The sequence below is a fragment of the Aquarana catesbeiana genome, linkage group LG06 (genome assembly GCF_042186555.1).
Source record: "Aquarana catesbeiana isolate 2022-GZ linkage group LG06, ASM4218655v1, whole genome shotgun sequence".
Lineage (NCBI taxonomy): Eukaryota > Metazoa > Chordata > Amphibia > Anura > Ranidae > Aquarana > Aquarana catesbeiana.
Genome location: NC_133329.1, coordinates 195,318,569 through 195,343,441, shown reverse-complemented (window position 1 = coordinate 195,343,441; position 24,873 = coordinate 195,318,569). Strand labels below are relative to the sequence as shown.

At 38.8% G+C, this 24,873-nt stretch overlaps 1 protein-coding gene across 10 annotated transcripts in view; it reads right to left on the bottom strand.

The window, feature by feature from the left end:
* Positions 1 to 24,873, bottom strand: part of CLEC16A (C-type lectin domain containing 16A) — a 1,646,984-nt gene that overhangs the window by 39,576 nt on the left and 1,582,535 nt on the right. The window contains exon 23 of one of the 10 annotated variants that reach the window (XM_073591187.1): positions 17,175 to 17,274. The exons of the other annotated variants lie outside the window; for them this stretch is intronic. Coding sequence (XP_073447288.1) covers positions 17,198 to 17,274 — 77 coding nt within the window. The 3' untranslated portion in view covers positions 17,175 to 17,197. The remainder of the gene's footprint in view (positions 1 to 17,174; positions 17,275 to 24,873) is intronic. 10 annotated transcript variants of the gene reach the window in all.

Below are 24,873 nucleotides of genomic sequence, written 5' to 3'. Positions count from 1 at the left end.
GTTAAAATAGTCCATAAATTTCACTCACATCTCGCAACTTTATAAAAGGACAAACAATGAATTTAATCCTACAGAGGCTGAATCCTTCTTCTCAAAAATAACCTTACCTGAGTTATCTCAGAATCAAAAAAGCAGTTTGGATGAGCCTATAACTATAGATGAAGTTGCTAACGCCATAAAAGACCTAAAACTTAACAAAAGACCAGGCCCAGACGGCTACTCGGCTTTATACTATAAAACATTCTCAGAAATACTCTCTCCCATTCTCACTGAAACTTTTAACAAACTTCTAGATGGACATTCTTTTCGGCAAGAAACACTAATGGCAATTGTTTGTATGATCCCAAAACCCCTTTCTGATGATACTTCCTGTGTGAATTATCGGCCTATCTCTCTGTTAAACCTCGATATTAAATTATTAGCAAAAATAATAGCAAAACGCCTCAATAGCATTATAGGAAAATTAATACATAGAGATCAAGTAGGCTTCATGCCAAATAGACAGGCGGGCGATAATATACGCAGGGCAGTGTTAGTGGCACATATTGCTAAAAAATGGAAAATCCCTTTATGTTTTCTATCCCTCGATATTAAGAGGGCATTTGACACAGTATCCTGGCAATATATGCAATATTCATTACAAAAATGGGGTTTTGGACCCCACTTTTTAACATGGATCAAAGCATTATATAATAAACCCAAAGCCTATATAAAATATGCTGGATACAAATCTGAAGCCTTTAATATCGAAAGAGGTACCCGACAGGGTTGCCCATTATCTCCCTTATTATTTGCCCTTATAGTCGAACCCATGGCCCAATATATCAGAACAAACCAAACTATAACTGGCATTGAAGTAGGAGGTATTACACACAAATTATGTATATTTGCAGACGATATATTACTTTTTCTATCATCACCACAGGTCTCTGGTCCTAACTTAATACCAGTTCTTGATGGATTTGCAGCCCTATCCGGCCTTATGATTAATCCTAAGAAATGCCTAGTGCTTAATATTTCACTCACAAACATGGAATTGATCCCGGCTAGGGCTGCACTCCTATTCACATGGGCAGAAAAATCAATCCCATATCTTGGAATTCATTTAACAGCCTCTCATTCTGACTTATTCTCAACCAATTATCCTCCTGTATTAAGACAGATCACAAATCTAATAAAACAATGGTCGCAACTTCCTTTATCCTGGATGGGGAAGATTAATGCAATCAAAATGACTATTCTACCCAAATTGCTTTATCTATTCAGAGTCCTCCCTATTCCAATTCCTTCTTATTTTTTGAGAATAGTACAAAAAAGAGCAACTTCGTTTATATGGGGCTCTTCTAAACCACGTATACCTATACACACACTACATCTTCCCAAAAATAAAGGAGGCCTGGGATACCCTAATTTTACTAACTACTACAGAGCGGCACATTTGGCCAGTCTGTCCAAATACCATGCAAAACAGGAAATCCCATTATGGGTATTTATAGAGGCTTCAGAAAATGACCCTCTATTAATATCAAATTTATTATGGCTTGATCCTAAAGACCGCTTTAAAATTCATAATCCCATAACTAAACACTTCTTATCTCTCTGGGATAAACTAAAAACCAAATATCAGTTACAATCTCCACACAATCCTCTCCTTTCTTTTATCAGAAATCCGGCCTTTTATCCGGCATGGATCTACCCAAATTCTTTTAAAGCTTGGACAACATCAGGCATTCAGACACTAAATGACTTTATAGCATCTAAATCATTCCTTTCATTCCCATCGCTTAGAGAAAAATATGATCTACCAAACTCTGAGTTATTTAGATATCTCCAAATCAAAAATTTCTATACACCATTCCTAAAGGGGGATACACCATTATCCCAATTATCCATTTTTGAATCAATCTGTACAAAAGATCCATTTGCTAAAGGTACAATTTCATCACTTTATAATCAATTATATGGAGTACCAAATCTTAATAGACCCTCTTACGTTCAGAGGTGGGAGGAGGACCTGGGACGAACTTTAGAAGACACGGACTGGTCTAACATATGGCTCACATCTAAGTCATCTTCACCCAACATCTTAGCACTGGAGACAAATTATAAAGTCCTAACTCGCTGGTACCTTGTACCCGCTAGAGTGGCAAAATATTCACCTAATACCTCAGCTCTTTGTTTTCGAGGATGCCCAGAAATAGGCACATATTTACACATATGGTGGACGTGCCCAGTAATCCAAACCTTCTGGAAGGAAGTCTTCGTGATTGCATCTAAAATATTTAAAAAAATAATACAACCAGATCCATATTTAACTTTACTTAATCTAAAACCGGAATGGTTAACACTCTCTCAATTCAAACTTATGATCCAACTAATAACGGCTGCAAAACAAACAGTGGCCAAGGCATGGAAATCTCCTACATTGGTACTAGCAGAAACAATTCACAGAATGAATAATACAATGTCCCATGCTAAGATGGTAGCCATCGATCAAAATCAAATTCCAAAATTTGAAAAACTTTGGCATCCTTGGATAAAACAACAGTTCCTGTCAAACTTCAATGACTCTGTCCTGTTGCCATGGTAACAGATTAAATGACTTACAGAGACACCCATTCTAAGGCTTCAAAGAGAACTAAAAAGAATAATAAACTGACGAGCGGGACAACCTTGTGGACCATACCTCTACCTTTCAACCCATTTTCTTCTTTCTCTTTCCTTTTCTCCACCTTACGATTAAAGCTCATTATCAGAATTTATTTGACCTATATACACTCTACTTGTAAACAATATGTATAGTAGGTATAAATCATTTAAACACCTACAAAAGTAACTAAGGAAATGATATATATCTTTAATTTAGGTTTACGTGAACCCAATGTTTAATACTTGAAATTTCATGATATTTACCTATATAAACCCTACTGTAAAACAATGAGCTTACTTTATAGATCCTTGTAAACTTACTTTATGTATCTTTATAACATTGTATACTCAATAAACTTCTTTTGACAAGGAAAAATTAGTATATAAAACCTGAGAATTTCTATGTAACTTTAAGGAAAAATTATACTGTTCCTAAAACAGAAAACAAAGATATTTAAAGGAAAAAGACTAGGGGAGAAGAAAAAAATATAAAGGAATAGTACAGAAAAAGAGTATAGAACACCTGTCTGTCCGATGTGAAACTCAAAAATCAGCAATTGGTTTTGCTACCTATGTCTGGTATCAGAAAAATTCCCATAAACCGAGCCCAGGGTTCCCAAGTTGCTTCAAATTGTGTGGTCTTGTCCAATAAGGAACTAACCATTTTTTCTTGTTCCATTATCCATGAAATGTTCCTTTTCATGGACAATAGAGATACCGAAGACTTCTTCCATGCTTTGGCAATAGTCAATTTGGCTCCTGTCAATATAAACAGAATCAATTTACGGGTGATTTTAGAGACATGCGGCAAGAATCCATTCAGCAAGGCAATCGCTGGTGTTTGAGAGATAGCAAAACCTGTAACCTTTCGTATGATGTGGAAGACCCTATTCCAAAATCCTCGGATTCTGGGACATTCCCACCATATGGGAATCATAGAACCTATTCCCTGACAGCCTCTAAAGCATAAGGGTGAAGTGGAAGGGAACATTGCTGCCAATCTTGTGGGAACCAAGTACCATCTTGTGAATATTTTAACATTAGCTTCGATGAGTGAAGTATTGTATAAACCTTTGATCGAATGAGAATAGTTCTCATACCAGTCTTCCAGATCCCATTCAGTCTGAAGGTCTTTCTCCCAGGCCAACATGTATGGTAATTTAACGGAATTAGAAGCAAGTGAAGCATAGATCACAGAAATCCCTCCCTTCCGCTCCGTGGCTTGTGCACACCAACCTTCATATGCCGTAAATCTTGGAGGATTAGGTTTAGTTTTCCATAAGGAGTGAACAAAGCTTGAGATCTAGTAAAATCTAGACTGTTCTGTAGAGGGAAGATCTAGTTCATCTATAAAATGTTTAAGGGGTAGTGGGCCTGTGCAAGAAAAAAATTGACGAATGCGGTACACCCCCTTGTCCCTCTACCCTTGAAGGCCTCAACATCCATGCCATGTTGGAATAGAGGATTTTGGAACAGATGAGCTAATGGTTGTATTTCCGAAACCAGGGAAGGAAGCTTCCTAAGGGAATCCCACAAAGTAAGGGATTGTGAAAGGGTTGGTGACAGTATTGGAGGCTTGTTCCTGGGAGGACACCATAGTAAATACTTCATGGAGAATGTAGGAGCTGCTTGGCTTTCTATTAATATCCAATCTGGTCGCTCAGTTTTAAGGTATATAACGGACAATTGTGCTAATCGGGCTGCTTGATAGTACCATAGGAGGTTTGGAAAACCCAATCCACCTTGCTTAGGGAGATTAAATAAGTTACGGTTTGATAGACGTGAACCTTTCTTGTTCCAAATAAATTTATTAAGTTTACCTTGAATTGTTTTTAGATGGTCCTTTCTAATCGGGATAGGAAGGGATAGAAACAAATACAAAAGTCTAGGCAATAAGGTCATCTTGACCAAATTAATTCTACCAATCCAGGCAATATTGTTTGACTCCCAATTCTTGAGATCAGCTTCAAGTTTTCGATACATTGAGGGGTAATTTGCTTGATACAGATTTTCAATCTTTGGAGTTATATTAATTCCCAAATATTTAATTGATGAATTATTCCAGCTAAATTCATATGTTTCCTGTAATTGGGAGACCATAGAGCTTGGGAGGGATACATTGAGAGCCTGAGATTTAGACATATTCACTCTTAGTCCTGAAATTGATGCAAATTCATTGAGCAATGAACATATCTCGGGTAAAGAGGAAATTGGGGAGGATAAAAATAGCAGAAGATAATCAGCGAACAGTGCGCATTTATGATTGTTTTGGCCACAGTAAATCCCCCTGATATTCGGATTAATACGAATGGCTATTGCCAAGGGTTCAATCATTATAGCGAATATCAGGGGTGAGAGGGGGCAGCCCTGACGTGTGCCCCTGCCAATCTTAATTGGGTCAGAGAAAAGTCCCTGAAGTCTGACTCTGGCTACTGGTGTTGAATATAAGGCTTCTAAGATTCCTTTAGTAGTGTGGCCTCTGTAGTAAAATAATGAGATAAGCAAGGTTAGATGTACCATCATCCAGGAATGAATAATTAGGCAAAATTGGGAGCCTGATCCCCAGTCAGGCGACCAAGAAAAAGGGGGGCGTATTGGACTATTACGGTACAGTACACAAAACAATATAGAGAATATATCAATAATATAAAAGTATAATCGATTTTATTGATGCAAAGGACAAATCATAGGTGATACGTTAAAGCACAATAAAAAATAAATAACATAACAACAACAATAGGGTCATGAGTTTGCAGTAAGACAATTGATCTCAGAAATATTCCTCGACTAGTTTCGCGGATGAAACCGCTTCGTCAGGAGGGAATCTGAAGATAGCAAGTTCTGACTAAACAGTCTAAGCCTAACAATACAGAAAAAATACAGTAAGATTACACTGAAAAAATATAAAGTTGATAATAATATTATTATTATATATTATTATCAACTTTATATTTTTTCAGTGTAATCTTACTGTATTTTTTCTGTATTGTTAGGCTTAGACTGTTTAGTCAGAACTTGCTATCTTCAGATTCCCTCCTGACGAAGCGGTTTCATCCGCGAAACTAGTCGAGGAATATTTCTGAGATCAATTGTCTTACTGCAAACTCATGACCCTATTGTTGTTGTTATGTTATTTATTTTTTATTGTGCTTTAACGTATCACCTATGATTTGTCCTTTGCATCAATAAAATCGATTATACTTTTATATTATTGATATATTCTCTATATTGTTTTGTGTACTGTACCGTAATAGTCCAATACGCCCCCCTTTTTCTTGGTCGCCTGACTGGGGATCAGGCTCCCAATTTTGCCTAATTATTCATTCCTGGATGATGGTACATCTAACCTTGCTTATCTCATTATTTTACTACAGAGGCCACACTACTAATTGTATACATTGGGTGGATAACACACCCGGCACCTATGTTGAGTGGGAGCGATTGGGGAGCCACCGGAGTGGACATGGCTAATGGCTTGCCCTCCACTTCCCTGGCCCCAATCACCCCACCCTTCATTTTTAATTAATCCCTATCGGCCTCTTTTAGCATACATTATTACCTGTGTTATATCATTATCGTCTTTACAATTATCCCTGATGCTACCCTCCATGACAGACGCCCATTAGGTTGGCTAGACACTAATTATTGGCTATCCGCCCTAGTTTCCACATGATTTACCCAATCTTGTGGTTGTTGTCCCTGGCCCTCCGTTACTTATACACATATTTTATTATGTTGTTGGGTTAAAATGGGTCTATGCCATGTTGGTGACCAGCATCAGTGTCTTAGGGTATTATTAATCCCTAATTTACCTTCTTATGTTTTATTATGTCGTTTCTAAATCATTTTATTAATTTATTATGCCCTACTATTGTTTGTTATTATCAATTGTTTCCAAGTGTCTTTTACTGGGATCCTCTGCTTCCCCTTTATGTTCCATAGCTAGAAGCCGGTGCTTGGCCCTCCCCCTTTGCTTCTCTGCGGCGACCTGGTGAGATCCCTGGTGGAGGGGTCGGTCTCTGTTACAGGGCCGCCCCCCCCTCTTGCACTTATCCTGGTTGGGACTTGTCCCTGTCTGCCTAAGGGTAAGTGCGCATGTGCATGGGCGCGATCTCCTCGCGCGCGCGCTGTGTGGGACCTCTGACCTTGTGACGTCATGCGCCGGCGCCGTCCGGCGTGTGGTCAGCGTCATTGGGTTGGGAGCTACATATAGCAGGCTCTGCCTGTTTGTTGACGGTCGGCTCTTGGATCGGGGGATCGTGCATCATGGCCACAACCTTGTAAGTTAGAGGGTAATCCTTATCCTATTGTCTACTCTAGTCCTGTACCCCTGGGCACCAGCAGTGGTTATATCCTAACCTTGCCTTCCCCTCTAGATACTCCAGGCATGGGCGAATACGCTTCAATATGCCTCCGCCTGTTACCTGTTTTGCAAACTACCTCCTTGCTGGCCCGGCACGATACCGACTCCGTGCAGAGTGCATTCTCTGGCACCCTCATATGTTTACATCAGTACTAGGTATTATTGCCCCTATTATTTCACACCCCACTATCTGCCTCCCCTCCCCTTTACCGCCATTATCCTTGGTTTCCCTTCTTGCCCTCTCCCTTCCTTCCTTCCTTCCTTCCTTTTTCCTTCCCCCCCCTTTTTTTCCTTCCTTTTTTTTTCCCCTCCCTTCCTCCCCTCCCCCCCTCCTCCCCTTTCCCTCTCTTCCCCCCCCCTCCCTTCCCCTTCCCTTCCCCCCTTCTTTTACCCTTTCCCCAGGTTCCTCTTCTTTCCCACGCCCCACTCCCACTTCTGGCTTTAACTTCATCACTCTCCTGCCCTTATTCACCACCATCCCACCTGCCCAACAGTTTTCTTTGTTGTTGTTTCACATTCCCATGCACTACTTTCACCCAAGGTGTGCATTATGTAATTCACCCTATCACCCTGTACACTTTCACCTAAGTATCAGTCCTTCCTACCAATTATATCACTAGCTCTCTTTGGCAATTTTACATATCCAACCACCTCATTATTATTTTTATTTCTATTATCCCCGTCATCCGTGCAGCTCCCCCGGGTCGCCGTGGGAGATTACCTTGGGTGGAGGAGCCCTGCGCTCGGGTTCTTTGGGACATGGGTAAGCAGACTTGTCCCTTTTCCCCCCCCTCAATTTATTACATTGTTTAACTTTGATGCTGCAATATTATTATCAACTTTATATTTTTTCAGTGTAATCTTACTGTATTTTTTCTGTATTGTTAGGCTTAGACTGTTTAGTCAGAACTTGCTATCTTCAGATTCCCTCCTAACGAAGCGGTTTCATCCGCGAAACTAGTCGAGGAATATTTCTGAGATCAATTGTCTTACTGCAAACTCATGACCCTATTGTTGTTGTTATGTTATTTATTTTTTATTGTGCTTTAACGTATCACCTATGATTTGTCCTTTGCATCAATAAAATCGATTATACTTTTATATTATTGATATATTCTCTATATTGTTTTGTGTACTGTACCGTAATAGTCCAATACGCCCCCCTTTTTCTTGGTCGCCTGACTGGGGATCAGGCTTCTAAGATTCCTAAAATATTAGGACCAAATACCCATCTTCTAAGGACTGCAAAAAGATATGACCATGAAACTGAATCGAATGCCTTCTGGAGGTCCAGCGATAGTAGCATTCCTTCTTGTTTTTGACCTCCCTCCCATTCTGATTACATTATTGATATAAGATCAACTGTCCTTCACACTTGATCAGAACCCTGTCTACCAGGGATGAACCCCACCTGATCTTTATCAATATATAGTCCTATAAATGAAGCCAATCGGTTAGCTAATATTTTGGTCAATATTTTAAGATCATTATTAATTAGAGAGATAGGTCTATTGCTCTCTATTTGGCTGGTGTCTTTATCTGGTTTTGGGATTACAGAAATTTATACCATATTGAGTTGATTACCTATCCGAGTGCCCTTAGTCATGGAGTTGAAGAATCTAGTGAGGTAGGGGGTTAGAAGATTAGAAAAAGTTTTATAATAAGGGGTAGAGAAGCCATCAGGCCCTGGCGCTGTAGCACCCTTTAAGGCTTTTATAACTTCTGACACCTCCTCAATGGATATGGGAACATCCATTTCTGCTTTATGAGTAGTCGTTAGTGTTGGAAGATGTGAGTTGTCTAGGAACTCGTCTATTTTAGTGGGGTTAGAATTTATCTCTGCCTTATATAACTCAGCATAAAAGTCCTGGAATCCCTTCATTATGCGCTGTGAATTTAGGGTAAAGGTACCAATCCGCCTGTTTGATTTTAGGAAGAGCCTGTGAACGAAGCCTAGGTGACAATTTATGTGCTAGCATGGTTCCTATTTTGTCTTTAGTCTGGTAAAACTTGGCCCCAGACCATCTGATAGATTTATCCTCCTTTGTTGTGAAAGCCAAATTCAGGGCTGTCCAAGCCGCATCTAGCTTGGAAATAGAAACATTGGAGGGATCTCTTTTATGTTTACTTAAATTAATAAAATTGCTCTCCAATCTCTCTATTTCTGACATTCTCTCTCTCTCTTTCGTCTCGCTGAAATTTGTATTAGTTTACCTCTAATGGTCACCTTGTGAGCCGCCCATAGAGTTTCTGCAGAAACATCACCCACATCATTAAAGCAAAAGTATTCCCGCAGAGCCTCCTGTATTTCAGACACTATAATGGGGTCCTTTAAAATAGATTGATTAAGAGTCCAATGAGAAACCTGTTGTCCATAATTATCTCTTCTTACTGTTAATAGAACCATGGAATGGTCTGACCAAGCTACGTCTAAGATAGAGGATGTAATGGCCAATGTAGTGAGTAAAATCTCGTATGTTTGGATTTAGTTCCCTCCAAATGTCAGTTAAACCTGATGGAAAAATCATTTGCGCTATTTGTAAACTAGCTCTGCTGGGTCTAACTGATTGTGCTTTAAGTGGATTAGATTTATCCAGACCAGTATCAAAGGCTGTATTAGAATCACCTCCAATTATTACACCTTCCATAAGTGGGCCAAGGGTCTTAAACAATTGTCTGAAGAACTGTGTTTGTCCTTTATTAGGAGCATAGTAAGAAATGAAAGTATATAACATCATCAATCGTACCTTTAACCAATAAAAACCTTCCTTCCGGGTCCTTGCTTTCCATTTTAAAATTAAATTTGCATTGTTTAGAAAATATAATCGCTACCCCCTTCATTTTGTTTTCAGCATTAGCCAAATAAAATACTGGGAAGTGTGCATGTAAAAATGAGGGGGTGTACCGCAGTGGAAAATGAGTCTCCTGTAGGAGAACTACATCAATGTGACGAGCACGGTAGACCTGAAAGGCCTTCCGTCTCTTGACTGGGGAATTCAACCCCTGAGTATTATGGGAGATAATACGTAGGGGGGAAGAAGTAGCATTACTACCAGCCATGGATCAAAAAGAAAATAACGCTGACCAATCCACAGTCATCTACCCCATTCCATGTGGTAGAAAAAGTAGAGAAGAAAAAATTGTTTACTATTATTGGGATTAACACTTCTAAATACACCTTATAAGGATATCCCATCGGCAGACAGGCTAGAAGAGAAAAGAGGTTAGAAGAAAAGAAAAAAAAAAGAATAGGCATAAAGAGACATCATGGATATATCAAGCACCGAAAGGCCATAACCAGGCCCGGAATGTGGGGAGGAATAAGACTCCCTCCCCTCATTCAGAACAAAAATATTTAAACAGCCCATAAAAAGGGCTAGAAACCTACCACACAAAGCAGCAAACAACTGGTTTGAGTAGTAGGCGCAGGCACAATGCATCAGCACCGGCCAGTGACAGCATATGAAAAAATTATAAAATATTCAAAGTACAGGACCCGCTAACAGGAACCCCCTTTTGAGATAGCAATCCAAACTATCTAGCTAGGGGAAAAATTGAAAAGAAAAAAACCCCAAAAAACTATGAGTCCAAACCGACTAGATTTCAGTGTAAGTGGTAAAGTCTTTGACTCAGATAAACTATGCAGAAACCACTGAACTATATTTCTGTAATAGTCTTTTTTAGTAAGAACCAAGTCAGTCTAGGTTCGATATTTATGAACAAACAGAAAAAAAAAAACAAAAAAAATTTTCCTCCTTTTTCGTCTGAGGAACATGGCAAGAAACGTTTACCCCAACGAGAAGGAGGTGGGCTTGTAGGGGATTGACGTTTAGCTGAACCCTGTTGTGTGGGTGCTGTTTCCATGTCAGATTCATGTGTAATGAGCTTCAGGTCCAACAGCAGACGTTCACCCTCTGGAAAGCTATGAAATGCATGTTGTTTACCTTTGTAAATAAATTTCAGGGCAAACGGAAAGGCCCAATGATATTTTATGTCTTTCTTGGTGAGTGCTGTCAAGAGGGGTTTCAATGATCGTTTCTTTCGTATGGTGTAGGGGGAAATGTCGGCAAATATTTGGATGTCTGACCCTTGATACTGAATCTGTTCCTGTTGACGAGATCCCTTCATCACTTCTTCTTTGATAGAATAATAATGCGGTTTTACTACAATGTCTCTTGGAGATCAATGCTTCCAAGGGACCTGTGTGCCCTCTCCAGTTCTAATGACATGAGCTGGAACTGAAGGGATCAAGGATTTGATAACATCTATCTATCTAACATATCGTGAACTGCCATTTGTACATCAGAAATTGATCTGATCCGAAAATTATCCCTCCTCGATCGGTTCTCAAGGTCGTCGATCCCAGTCTGAGCAGTGTCAAGTTGTTTTGCATAGACTGCAAATGGTCAGTATTCTGAGTTGTCTTGGAGATAGTGACATCTAGCTTGTATTCTATATGTTCAATTCTTTTTCCCAGGGACTGGAAATCTGCCCTTATTTCCCCTGTAATCCTGTCAGTATTTTGGGTTAATTCTTTGTCTAGCAATTTAGAGATTCTAGCAAATTATTCAGTCACATTAAAAGTTACCTCAGGAGTCTGCACTGTTTGTACAGTTATAGAGTCAGGGTAAATAGGGTTAGCATCCAGTGAGTGCATTTCCATAAGTCCCACGGAACGTTCTATCAAAGATACTGCAGTTTCAGGAGATGACAAGTTAAGAGAAGGAACTATTCCTGATAATTGTGGAAAATATGAGAGAGTCGCAGGGTTAACAATTTGCCTGCCTGCTGTGAATACCTCAGCTCCTGACTGAACTGTTATCTGAGGAGCTCCCGCCATTTGTGGAGAATAACTCGCTTTTCAAAGGACCCTGAGATAAGATGCAGGGCTTTTTCTTCTTATCTTATCAATATAGAAAGGTGCCCTGGGGTCTCCTTAACCTGTGCCCGTTATTTTGGGAACTCCTGAAAGCCTTTACCTGCCTTTTATTTTTGCTGTATGGCCGGCTCTGTGCGGAGCTCTGGTCCTACACTGCTATCTTCAGAGCCTCCGCGCATGCGCCTCATCCTCCACTATCTTATCATCGGGATGATAATTATGAGGCAGAATCTGTTATTACTAGACATCCTAATCAATTTGTGGAATATCCACTAAGGCAGAGACAAGATCTACTTGATTCTCCTGCGGATTTTGGGAGAATGGAACCCTCTCATTTTTTTCCCATGAACAACAACAGATTCAAAAGGGGATACGAAGAAAGAGAGGTATCAGAGGGGACAGGAGGGTCAGGTCCAAAGAAAAGTGGCGTTTTTAATCTGAGCTCTGTTCAACTTTCAGAAGGTGAACAAAGAGTTCTTAGCCATGGACTGAAATTTGCCCCTCCACGTGGACTCAATAAATTTGAGACATTTATTGATGTCCACAAATTCATTCATAATATCAATGTTAAGACATTTTTTACTTGACTCCATGGGGGATTGGAGTCATTTGACTGCTACTAGTGTACCTCAGGTTAATAACTTGGTACCTATTCCCAATTCTCAGAATAATAATCAAGGATTTGATGTCTCTTCCCAGGCTGGTGGAAGTAATACAGCTCATATTCTACATACCAAGTTGTCAAATGTTTGGCTATTTAACCCTCCTGGTTTTGTCGCTCCATCTGTACAAATCTTTAAAAAGATGGTAGTTAAAGATTTGGTGGCTCTTAAAACATCTAGACTGAGAGGTAATGATTATTTTCAATCAAGTGTGAAACAGATCTGTGCACGTAATGATATTGTTATACGCCCTGCGAATAAAGGCGGTGGTGTTGTTATTTTAAATAAGAGTGATTATCGAGAGGAGATGATTAGCCTCTTATCTGATAATATGACATATATGCAATTGGCCTCAAACCCTACTGCTAAATACAAGAGAGCTTTTGTCTATAGTTGATGATGGTTTTCAGTTAGGCATTGTCAATAAGAAAGAAAAAGCATATCTGGTGCCCTCTGCTCCAGGGTACCAGTTATGTATTACCTGCCCAAAAATCACAAGAATCTATCCAATCCACCTGGCCGCCCTTTTATCAGCGGTATAGATTCTGTGACGGCCAGAATAGGGAGATATGTGGATGAATTCCTCCAGCCCTTGGTTGCAACAACTCCGTCATACCTAAAGGATACTACCCAGGTTATCAAATTACTGGCTGATTGTGAATGGAGAGATGGTTGCATTTTAGCAACCGCAGGTGTTGCTTCTTTATATACCGTTATATCACATCAGCACGGTTTGGAGGCTGTGAAATTCTATCTGGATCAGGACTATACCTTAACAGCAATACAGATTTTATTATTAACCTTCTTGTTTTTGCTACAAGCCAAAATTATTTTTGGTTTGGGGAGCATTTTTTCTTACAGACTTGTGGCATTGCCATGGGCGCCAAGTTCGCTCTGAGCTTGGCGAACCTATTCATGGCTCATTGGGAAAGGGAAGTCATTGATATTGATCCCCCCAGTGAGCTACGCTTCCTGAGAAGGTACATTGATGATGTATTTCTCCTATGGGAGGGTGATTGACCCTCGCTTGAGGCCTTTTTTTGCTAGACTCAACACTAACGATAGGGGAATCTCCTTGCAGTATGAGATGAGTGAATTACAGATCCACTTTCTTGATCTCAATATCATTGTTAAGGATGGACGTTTGATTACCACCACCCACTTCAAGGAGACTGATCGCAACGCCTTCATACCTTTAACAAGTTGCTATCATCCAACATGGCTCAATGCGGTCCCTAAAGGACAATTCCAAAGGATTAGGCAAAATTGTACCTCCGTTTTGGATTATCATCAGCAAGCTCTGGTTTTAAAATCTAGATTCTTGGATAAAGGATATAAGGAAAAGGATATTGATGAGACGATTAAAAGTGTTGGTGATATGGACAGAGATCGTATGATAAATGGCCCGAGTAGAGCCAATCTTATGCCAGACAGTTAATTTGGCTTCTCTATGATCACCAGGTATTCTAACCAGCACTTTTCAGTTAAGAAAATTTTTAATAAACATTGGAGCATATTAAAAAATGACAAAATACTAGGCCCCGTTATTCCTGATCGAACAGTAGTCATTTATAGAGGTCACAGCATTGCCCCTAATGTTATAGATCCTCCGAAAACAATCTCGTTTTTTCAAACCATGACAGGCTTTTTTTCCTTGCAGAAAATGCAACATCTGTCAAATTAACTCTTTAAGAGGACGCAAATGTGAAAATTTTCAATCCACTCAGACAAATAGATCCTATAATATAGAGTCTTTCATCAAATGCTCCACTGAGTGTGTGGTATACCTTATCCAATGTCCTTGCTCTAAACAGTACATTGAGTGAATGAAAAGAGCCTTACATGTGGGTCTAGATGAGCATGTAGGAAATATTAAACGTGGTTTTACCAAACACAACCTCTCTAGGCATTATGCCAAACATCACAATAAAAAACATAAAGGGACTCTTTTTTTGCCCATAGATAAGACCAAACCAGATTGGAGGGGTGTTAATAAGATTAAATCAATTTCCAGGCTTGAAACGAAATAGATTTTTGATATGAAATCCTATGTTCCTTTTGGTTTAAACGTTGATTGGGATATAAACTGCTTTATTAATAATGCATAATTGATTTGAGTTTTTATCTTTCCCTTTTTATTTATCATCTTTTATGATTTTATTATGTATCAATTTTTTTAATAAATTTTGAATTTTTTGATATATGTGCCATTTAGATTGTATAGATTATAAATGTAATCATTGTAGATATATATGATATAGTTGTGTATCTATAGTGGATCTATTTTAAACTTTATTTAATTATACTGCAATTCCTACGTCTGTCTCGACTTCCAATCCTTGTTTCTTGCTGTGGCCATTGTTAAATATATGTTCTGTAATACTATATTTCGCCATTAGCTGGTGTTAGTATTCATTGCTTCCTCGTTGTGCTTGGTTTTAGTTAGCTTGCCACTAGTTTAAATGGCGTTGGCTTACATACAGGCAGAAGAAGCCCGAAGAGATGCCTCTATTCTGATCCACTGACACGCCGCGCATATATGAGCTTTGTCTTGTAAGTGCAATCTACTTAAGTATATTAAATTATTCTTTTAAATACTGCACTATGGGTGCAGTTCTTGTTTGTGTTTCTGAGTGACAAGGATCCAGCAGTTTGGGACATCCAATTAGGTTTTTGGGTGACCGAATTCCCTGAGCTTGGTGAGACCTCTGTTGTGGTCATTTCTGCGGGTAAGGAGACCACATACTCACTTTGGGTGCAAAGCCTGTTTGGAGGAAGAGCCTTTTTCTTCACGGCTTCGTGCTAACATCTTGTCTTTATACCTGCATGGACATCTTCTGATTCACCGTCATATTAATTTGGGACTTTGTTTCAGTTTATTATTCACTTTTTATACTTTTCTTTTTAGATTATGTTTCAGTCTTTTCTAAAGACTTTTTTTCACTGTTGGTTTTGTTAATTTTTTTAGTGTCAGATTACTGAATTAATTCACATGAGCATTTTTTGCAAATTTCACTTTTCTTTTTCTGCAATTTTTTGCTGTTATATTATTTCATTCTCGACACTTGCCATTAATGGAGTTTATTATTTTATAAAACAGGTTTGACAACAACATAGATGCTACATTGTTTATGCAGTCTATCAATTTCAGATATTGGGACTCTGCTTTAGTTTTCCACTTTTGATTTCAGGATTTTCACCACTTCTGAACATTTGAATGGAACTTCATATTTACTGTTTTTTACTATCTGGATATATACATTGTTATTAGCGCTGAACCCACCCCATGTTTTTCACTGATTTGAGTATTGTATTTAGGACTTTTGGTGCCGGCAGCTTTATCTATTATTTCAAATTTTTTTAATAATATACTGATTTTGAGCGCAGCGTTAACCATTCGGTACACCATTGTTCATAAGCCGAATGGGGTCTCTGCTGAGGACCGGAAGGTCCTTCAAAAATTAGCAATTTGAAAAAAACAAGCCATTCGGAGGGGGGCACCTCTAAATTTTTAGTTCAATGAGACAAGGTCGAGACAAATGGTATAAGGGAGTGAAGTCACAAACTATTGACAAAATGTTGTGCATGCGAAGTGCAAATAAATGAGATAACGTAGACACCATAATGGGAGGTCTAGCCTTAGGAGGACGACACAATAAAAGGTCAATGGTGTAGGACGGTATAGCTTGTCTTTCCATAGAAACCCAGTCAGGGTGTTCATGCCGCGAATAGAGCACTGACAAATGCATGAGTTGTGATGCTTTATAGTGTGTTTAGAAATCCAGGACACCTAGCCCTCCCTTGGATTTTGGTGTGTACAAGGTAGCATGGGGCAGCTTATGGCCTTAAGAGCTTTGGCTAAACTTAAACATTTTTGTTTAAAGGGGGTTAAATCAGATCTATTAAGGGGAACTGGCAGGGAAGGAAACAGATAAAACAATTTAGTCAGTAATGCTATTTTGACCACAACATTTTTTCTGAGCCAGAAATGTATATTCCAAATCGAGGGAAGGTCATCTAAACGGCGAAAAAAAGGGGGGGGTGGTAATTGGTAGTGTATAGCGACAAATAAGACGCAGCTAGGGAGACTCCCAAATATGGCAAAGCTCCATCTTGCCATTGAAATTGAAAAGTCTTGTGTATGCATAAGAACGGCAGGTCGGGAATATTAGCGCCATATAATCTGCCAAATATCACTATTTTAGTAGGTGAATTTCACCAACTTCGAAAGCCTTCCACAGAGAGAAGATTCCTAAATACATGGTTTTAGAGTTTGCATGTGATCAGAGCTGTCCTATTAAACATAGAACAGGCTATGTTCACTGATGTTAAAGTTTATTTTTTATATAAAAATGTATCTGCACATTAACAAACTTTTCTACAAAGTTAATACTTACAGGCAATAAAGAAAACCATTTTAATCAAATTCTACATTAGAAGTTCTAATGTGAAAATGCAAACTCATAACATTCCTATGCACAACTGTAAATATGACCTAAGGTTATGAAACCTTGATATTTTGATTTCAATGGAGTGTAAAAATGTAATTTATGCACAATGATAGATTATTTTATGAAATGAACAGAAATGTAATTTGCTATAGTTTATTAGCAAGACTCACTGAGGCAGCTGCCGTTTGAGGGTCTAAACCCAGTGTCCTCCATGACTGTCTGCCTCCGATAGACTAAACACTCGTCGTCTTCCTTTCCTGCCAGACTTTACTAGAGGGAAACACAGTGACAGACTATAAAAGGAATCAACAATGGAACAAAGAGAGGACAACACACATAAGAAGAGGCACAAAGGTTAAAGGACACAATAAAACAGTTGCACAGACAGAAACAGCATAGCAAGAGCATAGTAAAGCTATATAATAAGACATCGGTTATGGAGTTAGAGTGATAATAGCATTGTCACTGTATGAATAAACATTTAGGTAAAGTGAACAAAAAAGCTCTTATAGTTCTGGCATTAAAAGTCTGAATTCTGGCATATATCACAAAATACATAGATAATATCACAGACCACTCTGTCATACTATGTTAGAATTACAGCATATTATCTGATTCTGACATATTAAGTCCAAGTAAAAGCTGAGAATGCTTTACATCAATCATCCAATCGTGTGAAAGAAAACCCATGTGTACTGTACTTATTTCACCTGCACAAGATTGGATACTTTAAGTAAATATTCATACAGTTTATTGAGTGAACATTCTCAACTCCTTTAGTAAGTCTACCTCATCAATGTACGTAATCTTGAATTCCAGGATCATGAGGCTGATGTAATAAAAGGGTTTGAAAAACGGTTAAAAAAACGGTTGGGTTGGGGGGTGATGGGAGGGGGGAGAGACGGCGGAATACCCTTAACATTCTAGAATGTATTTTGAGATTTCGAGATGGATCCATGTTTATGTTATCTTAATAATTAATAATATCTTAAATTAATAAAAATATTTGAAAAGAAAAACAGTTAATGCAACTTCAATTATGCAGTAATGCGTAAATGAAAAAAGTAAACCGAGAACTCACAACCTATTTTTCTAGAATTAAATGATGATATGTTAATAATAACATTCTTCAGATTATGAAGAAGCTTTCAATATAATTACATTGTTTGTAGCTAATGAAGTTAAAGATTATTTTGAAGGGGTTGTCTGTTTTGTTTCTGAATTGTTTACTGTGGACATATTTCAGATACTGATTTTTATCTGTGGAGCAGTTTCACTTTAGGATTCTGTTTACAAGAGCTTGAGGGGTCAATTCAGGAGTAGCAAGCCAGATATGATATATTTTTCAAATTTAGTGGGATCACCTATATGCTAGTAGGCAAATTCAGTAAATGCTGTCTTCCATTTACTCAATCAATCAATATTTTGGTGGTGGGTGATATAGTAGCATTTTTCAATTAAGTTTATACCCAATAATGAATTTCTCCTGTTTGATCCCTTTTGGTCTGCTAAATATACCATGGAATATATTTTATTATACATTCGATAAGTACAAAAGATACTTTTGTGATTCTGCCTGAAACCATGTGAATTGAGATAACTTCCTGTGTGTTTGTGCACAAGGATGAAGATAGGTAAGAGGAGAGTTTTGTGTCATTTGTGTAACACTGTCACAGACACACTGTAAACCTCCATTACTAGTATAGATCAATATCTTTGTTCAGATCAGAACTATACTAGCGTCCCCAATAGTATAGTGTCTTCAAAAACGTAGTGTTAGCAGGATAAGCCTCAACACCTGCCAGCACCCGCGTTTAGCCCCCCCCCCCAACAAGTACAGTGTCAGTAGATCACATACTGATCACTTCTGATACATACAAAACCGCAGCGTCAGCAAGATGAGGCCTGATCTCTGCTAGCACTAGCAGGTAATTTTTTTTTTGTAGCGGTTCAAGCAGTCCCTGGCAGCCAGGTGCTCTTTTATCCGTGAGTCGCACTAGGTTCTACAAAATTCTTCCCCTCGTAATTCACTTTAACCAAAAATTTGCAGACTTGATACACCCCAACAAAACGTCTGCGTAGATGAGTCCGCCTGGTCACTTTGCATTCAATCAGTTTCTCCACAGCAAGCATGCCAGATATGGGGTCAAAATTTATAAACTCTGTGAGTGGGCACAGGCTATACATGTAATTTTTTGATTTACATGGAAAAAGATAGTCACGTGGATCCCCCCTGACTGCCCACTCTACATGGGAAGCAGTGCCAAAATAGTTTGGGACTTGGTGTCTCCCGTGTTCCATAAAGGGTACCACTTGTAGGTGGACAATTTATACACAAGCGTGACACTTATTAGACACCTTTTTAAATTAGCAATTGGCTCATGTTGCACCTTGTGACCTAATCGCCAGGGCTTCCCCCAATGGCTTATACATACCTGACTTAGAAAGGGGGAGAAAGCCTTCTTGAGAAATGATGAATTGCTCGCAGTGAAGTGGAAGGACAAATGGGATATTTTTGTCCTGTCTTCCATTCATGCAGACACGATAGTCCAAATCACAATGGTGTCTGGTGTTGTTGAGAGGCCCCTCTGTGTCCACAACTACAACCTTAAAATGGGAGGGGTGGACTTCAATAATTATATGATGAAGCCGTACTTATTTTCCCGTAAAGCCAGATGCTGGTACAAGAAAGTGTCCGTATATTTATTTCAACTGGCTCTGTTCAACGCTTTTGTACTATACAAAGTGTCAGGAAGAAATGTATCCTATACAAATTAAGGAAAAAATCTTTACAGCCTTTTTGTATCCAGAAGGTGCTGTGGCCCAAACTCCCAATAGAGATGCAGTGAGCCTGCTGCATGAGAGGAATATTCAGGATGCCATTCCTGGTACACGGATGCAAAAGTCTCCCCAAAAAAGATGCTGTGTCTGTAGCAGACACAGAAGAGGAGACACCCACTTTTTTTGTCCTTCTTGTCCTAGCCAACCTGGTCTCTGCTCAAGGACTGCTTCCATCGCTACCACACACTAGTATTAGTCCAGGGAACAGTACGGCACAGTATAGGGCACACATTTACACAGGGTCTCGAAAGATGTTAGGCAGGAAACTGGCTATGTCATTTTGAGACACCCTAGTCTGGAAAGTTTAGCTCATAAGTTACAAAAAAGTTTAAAAAAGTAAAAAATAAATAAAAACAATGTAAAAAAAAAAATCACAAAAATAGTTGTCGCTTTATCGAGTTAATGTTCTGTTCTTACAGTGTTTTATGGTTTGTTTTAATTTCATCGTTATTTATTTTCAAAGATTATAATACAAAACAGAGCCTTTTGGGCATATCCAGACTCACCAATATATATAAAACATGAGCAACCCAGGTACCTTGTCTAATGACATTGTGACAGTGACCTACTCTGCCTGATCGACCAATTTTAATAGTAGTTTGCATTTAAGAGGTGTCTCACCACAGATTTTTGATATTTACTTTTGGAGAGTGAGTTGAGATGCAGTAGACAAGCTGCTGGGTTGTGATCTATAGCAAGACCAGTAACGTCCCTAATAAGAGTACATATACTTTGCCAACATGGGAATATTCAAGGGCATGTCCAAAATATATGAAAAAGGGTTCCTCTGTCTTCTCCCCAACGCCAACAAGTAGGGTCTATGCTCGGGAATATGCAATGTAATTTCTCTGGTGATCTATACCACCTAGACAATATCTCATATCCAGATTCCTGCAAACAGGAGTATATAGAGGATATATGTGCAAAATAAAAAATAAAATCTCTGTTCCGTAGAGATTGTTATATTTAGATCTCTTTCCCATGCAGTTATATATGATGGTATGTAAGATTCTGAGGGCATAATCAATTCTGCATAGGTTCTAGACAGGCCTCGCCTAATAGTTTGGCCCGATGCACATAGTTGCTCAAAAGCAGTAGGCATGTTCGCTGTCATTGAATCAAATGGTAGTGACAAAAGATAGTGTCGTATATGAAATGCTTGCCATAGCGGAAGAGGTGGCGCGAGCATTAGTTGGATATCCATTGTAGATATACATCCACCCAAATCCCTAAAATCTTGAATTCTAAACTTATTCACTGCTATAAATTGTCAAAGTTGAGGGTCATACATCCCTGATGGAAATTCAGGATTTCCCATCACTGGTGACTTATTTGACAGTGATACAGAGTTTATCATCCTTGATTTTTTTTTTTTTTGTGACATAGCTGAGGTTTTATTACCTTGTTTTTGTAAAATGATCATTAAGCAATTTGCAAAACAAATATGACCAAGTGTTATTCAGATATCCATTTTTTTGATTAAAAAAACAAACAAAAAAAAAACACACCCTGCACAAACTTTGCCACTAAACTAATCACATACAGACTTAACTGTATGTGCCAAACTGCACAGGATTCAATATATTTGGGAAAACTGGATAAACCCTATGGCCTCATGCACACTGGGTGCATTAGCCCATCATCCTTGATTTAATCGAGCAGGCAAATTTATTGGTGGTACCTATGATAGGATGTACTTTTACTTAATTTGGGCATTTATTCCTTAACCAAGGTAGTGCCATAAGGGGGATAGACGTAATAGATTGTTCAATGGGTATCCAACTCTTTACTCTCCTATGATTACACCAATCTAAGATTCTAGATAAATGTGCAGCTTGGTAGTATAAAACTGGATCTGGAAATCCTATACCAATATATCTTTTAGGCATAGTAAGTGTGTCTGCCTTGATCCCAGGTGGGAGGTCCGCCCATAGAAATTTTATAAACTCGCTCTTAATTTGTTTTAGAAAATTAGTTGGAACTGTCACTGGTAAAGTTTGAAAAAGATACAGCACCTGGGGCAGTACATTCATTTTTAGGATTCAATTTTTCCCAAACCACTTATGTGTCAAGCTCCACCATCACCTAAGGTCACTTTTAATATTATTAAACAATTGTGGAAAGTTATACTAAAACGTATTTGTTACAGAGCGTGTGAGAAATATAAGTACTTTAATCACTCCTTTACCTATTTAAACAAGAAACTAGATTCCAATACTGCAAGTCTCGCTTCTGGAATTGTAATGTTCATTGCCTCTGATTTTCCATGGTTAATCCTATAATTTGACAATTGTGAATAACGGTCTAGTTCTCTCGATAAGTTTGGTAGTGATATTTCTGGATTAGTAATGAAAAAAAGTAAATCGTCTGCAAATCCTGCTACTTTATGGGATGTCTCCCCAGCCTGTATCCCAATTAAATCTGGATTGCCCCTGATATGTCTTAACAAGGGCTCTAGAGTTAATATGTACAGTAGCGGAGAAAGGGGGCAGCCCTGGGGTGTGCCATTTGCCAATGTGAAACTAGTGGACAGCACTCCATTAGCTTTGATAGCATATAATGATCTATCCATTTATTGCGCTTGTTCTGATCCCTATATACCGAAGGACACTCCCCATAAATCTCCAACTCACCCTTATCAAATGCCTTCTCAGCATCTCTGGAGAGAAGCATTGCTGGTATTTTAGTAGACTCACACAGGTGAATAATGTTTAGAGATCTGGTAGTGTTATCCCTCGCCTTCCTGCCAGGTACAAAGCCCAACTGGTCTATATGAATAATTCTTTCCAAATAGGGGATGAGTCTCATTGCCATTATCTTTGTAAACAGTTTTAGGTCTGTGTATAGTAGTGAGATTGGCCTGTAGCTGGCACAAAGCGAGGGGTCTTTGTCTGGTTTCAACAGAACATTTATATGCACATGGGAGGTATCCTTCCGAATAGGGTCGCCCTCTAATACAGAGTTGAAAGCTAATGTAAATTTCGGGGCCAGGATTTGATTAAATGTTTTATAATAAAACAATGTGAACCCATTGGGTCCTGGGGCTTTTCCAACTGGCATACTCTTTAGGGCCCTATTAAAATCTTCTTCTGATAAAGGTTTACTATTTTTTCTTCGCATGAGAGTTTTGGGAGAGAAGAGTCTATGAGATACATATTTATTAGATCTTCTTTCTAGGGTGACTTTTATATGGGACATTTTATCCGGAAGGTTATATAGAGCTGAATAAAAATCTTTGAAACAGTTTGCTATTTCTCCTGGTAATTTTTTTTTTCTCTGTAGACATGATAATCTGAATGGAGGCCTGTGTGGATGGAGCATGAATGGAGTGTGCAAGCAGCCTTCCTGCTTTATTACCAAATTTATAATACAGACGCCTACTATATAGCATCTTCGTTTTGGCTCTGGATAACAAGCGAGCGTTAACCTGTTCCCGTAAATTAGCTAGCTCTTCTAGGGGTTAAGTGTCTGGTCACAAAACCCAACAGACACTGTAGGCCAAACCATGCAGACCCACTTTTTTTTTCTTTTTTTCCCCTTACTATTAGTTAAATTAAGAATAAAGATAAGTTAAAGGAGTAAAATACATTAAAAAAACACACACACACACACCAACCCTTGGAAGGAGACAGTTAATTATTTCATGCCAATGAGAAAATTGTGCTAATATTAGTGCTGATTGTATTTAATCCTTCTCATTCCATAGTGTTGTAGTGATAGTTTCCTCTCTTTCTTCCACCTTTCCCTTCCTATAACCAGGACCACTATTATATTTAACTGGCATAACTGTATGTGACCCTTAGCATATTGAGGTTGCATCTATACCCTCAGATATCCCACTAAAAAAGCCCCCAAAAAAATAATTTCTCCCACCTTCAGTGCTTTATAGTGTTCACCTCCTTGTCTCCCTCTTTCCACCCCTAATCCCCAATGCTCATTCCCCCTTTTAAAAACAAACACAAAGTCCAAACTTCATCTGTGCAGTGATTATTGCATGTTCTAAAACAGTCTAGTGGTCTACCCTTTTACAATTTGAATCTCTGTGGGATATATTAACGATTATATCTATGCATAAACTATGGTGACAGTCTTACACATTTTTCCGTCTTCCTTCTTTTTCCTTTCCTCCCCCCTCCTTCCCCCACTTTTCCCCCGACCCACTCCCTCCTTCCCCCTAAATAAATAAACCCCAAAAAACAAAAACCTTAATTTCTCTCACCTTTAGGCTACGCAACCCCCTTGCAACCCCAAAGTTGCGCAACTTAGAGTGCCATTCCGATACGACCCCGAGTGCAGCCCTGACTCAACTTACAGTCTCTGGACCAAAGTTACATCAAAAGTCACACCAAAGTAGTGCAGGAACCTTTTCAGAGTCGCTATAACTCCAAGTTGTATAGATTGGAACGGGTGGCATTGAAATCAGTGGGCTGTGACTTGTCATGCGACCCTATGTGTCAAAAGTCGCATGACAAGTCACACCAGTGGAAATGGAGCCCAAGTGCTTTATAGTGTTCACCTCCGTGTCTCCTCCCACCCCTAATCCCCGATCCTCATTCTCCCTTTACAAACCAACACACAAAAAGTCCAAACTTCATCAGTGACAGTGATTATTGCATGTTCTAAAAGCAATATAGTGGTCTACCCTTTTTCAAATTAAATCTCTGTGGGATATATTAGCGATTATAACTATACATGAACTAGAATGACAATCTTACACGTTTTATTTTCATTCCCTCTTCCTCCATTTTCCTTTTTCCCTCTTCCTTTTCCCCTTCACCCCCCTTCCACACATTTCCCCTGGCCCCCTCCCTTCAAAAAAAAAAAAAAAAATTTAGTACAGTTTACTGTAGTCTGTAAATGGCCTTCATATCCTCATATCTACAGCCTAACATAATAGAATCTACATTGATAGAAACAAGTCTAGTTCAATTCTCTGATACTATAGAGAGCATATTTAAACCTCTCACTTACTAAGATTCATTTGCCCTTCATCTCTGTAGCTATCCTCTCTTAATCGAGAGGGTGTCG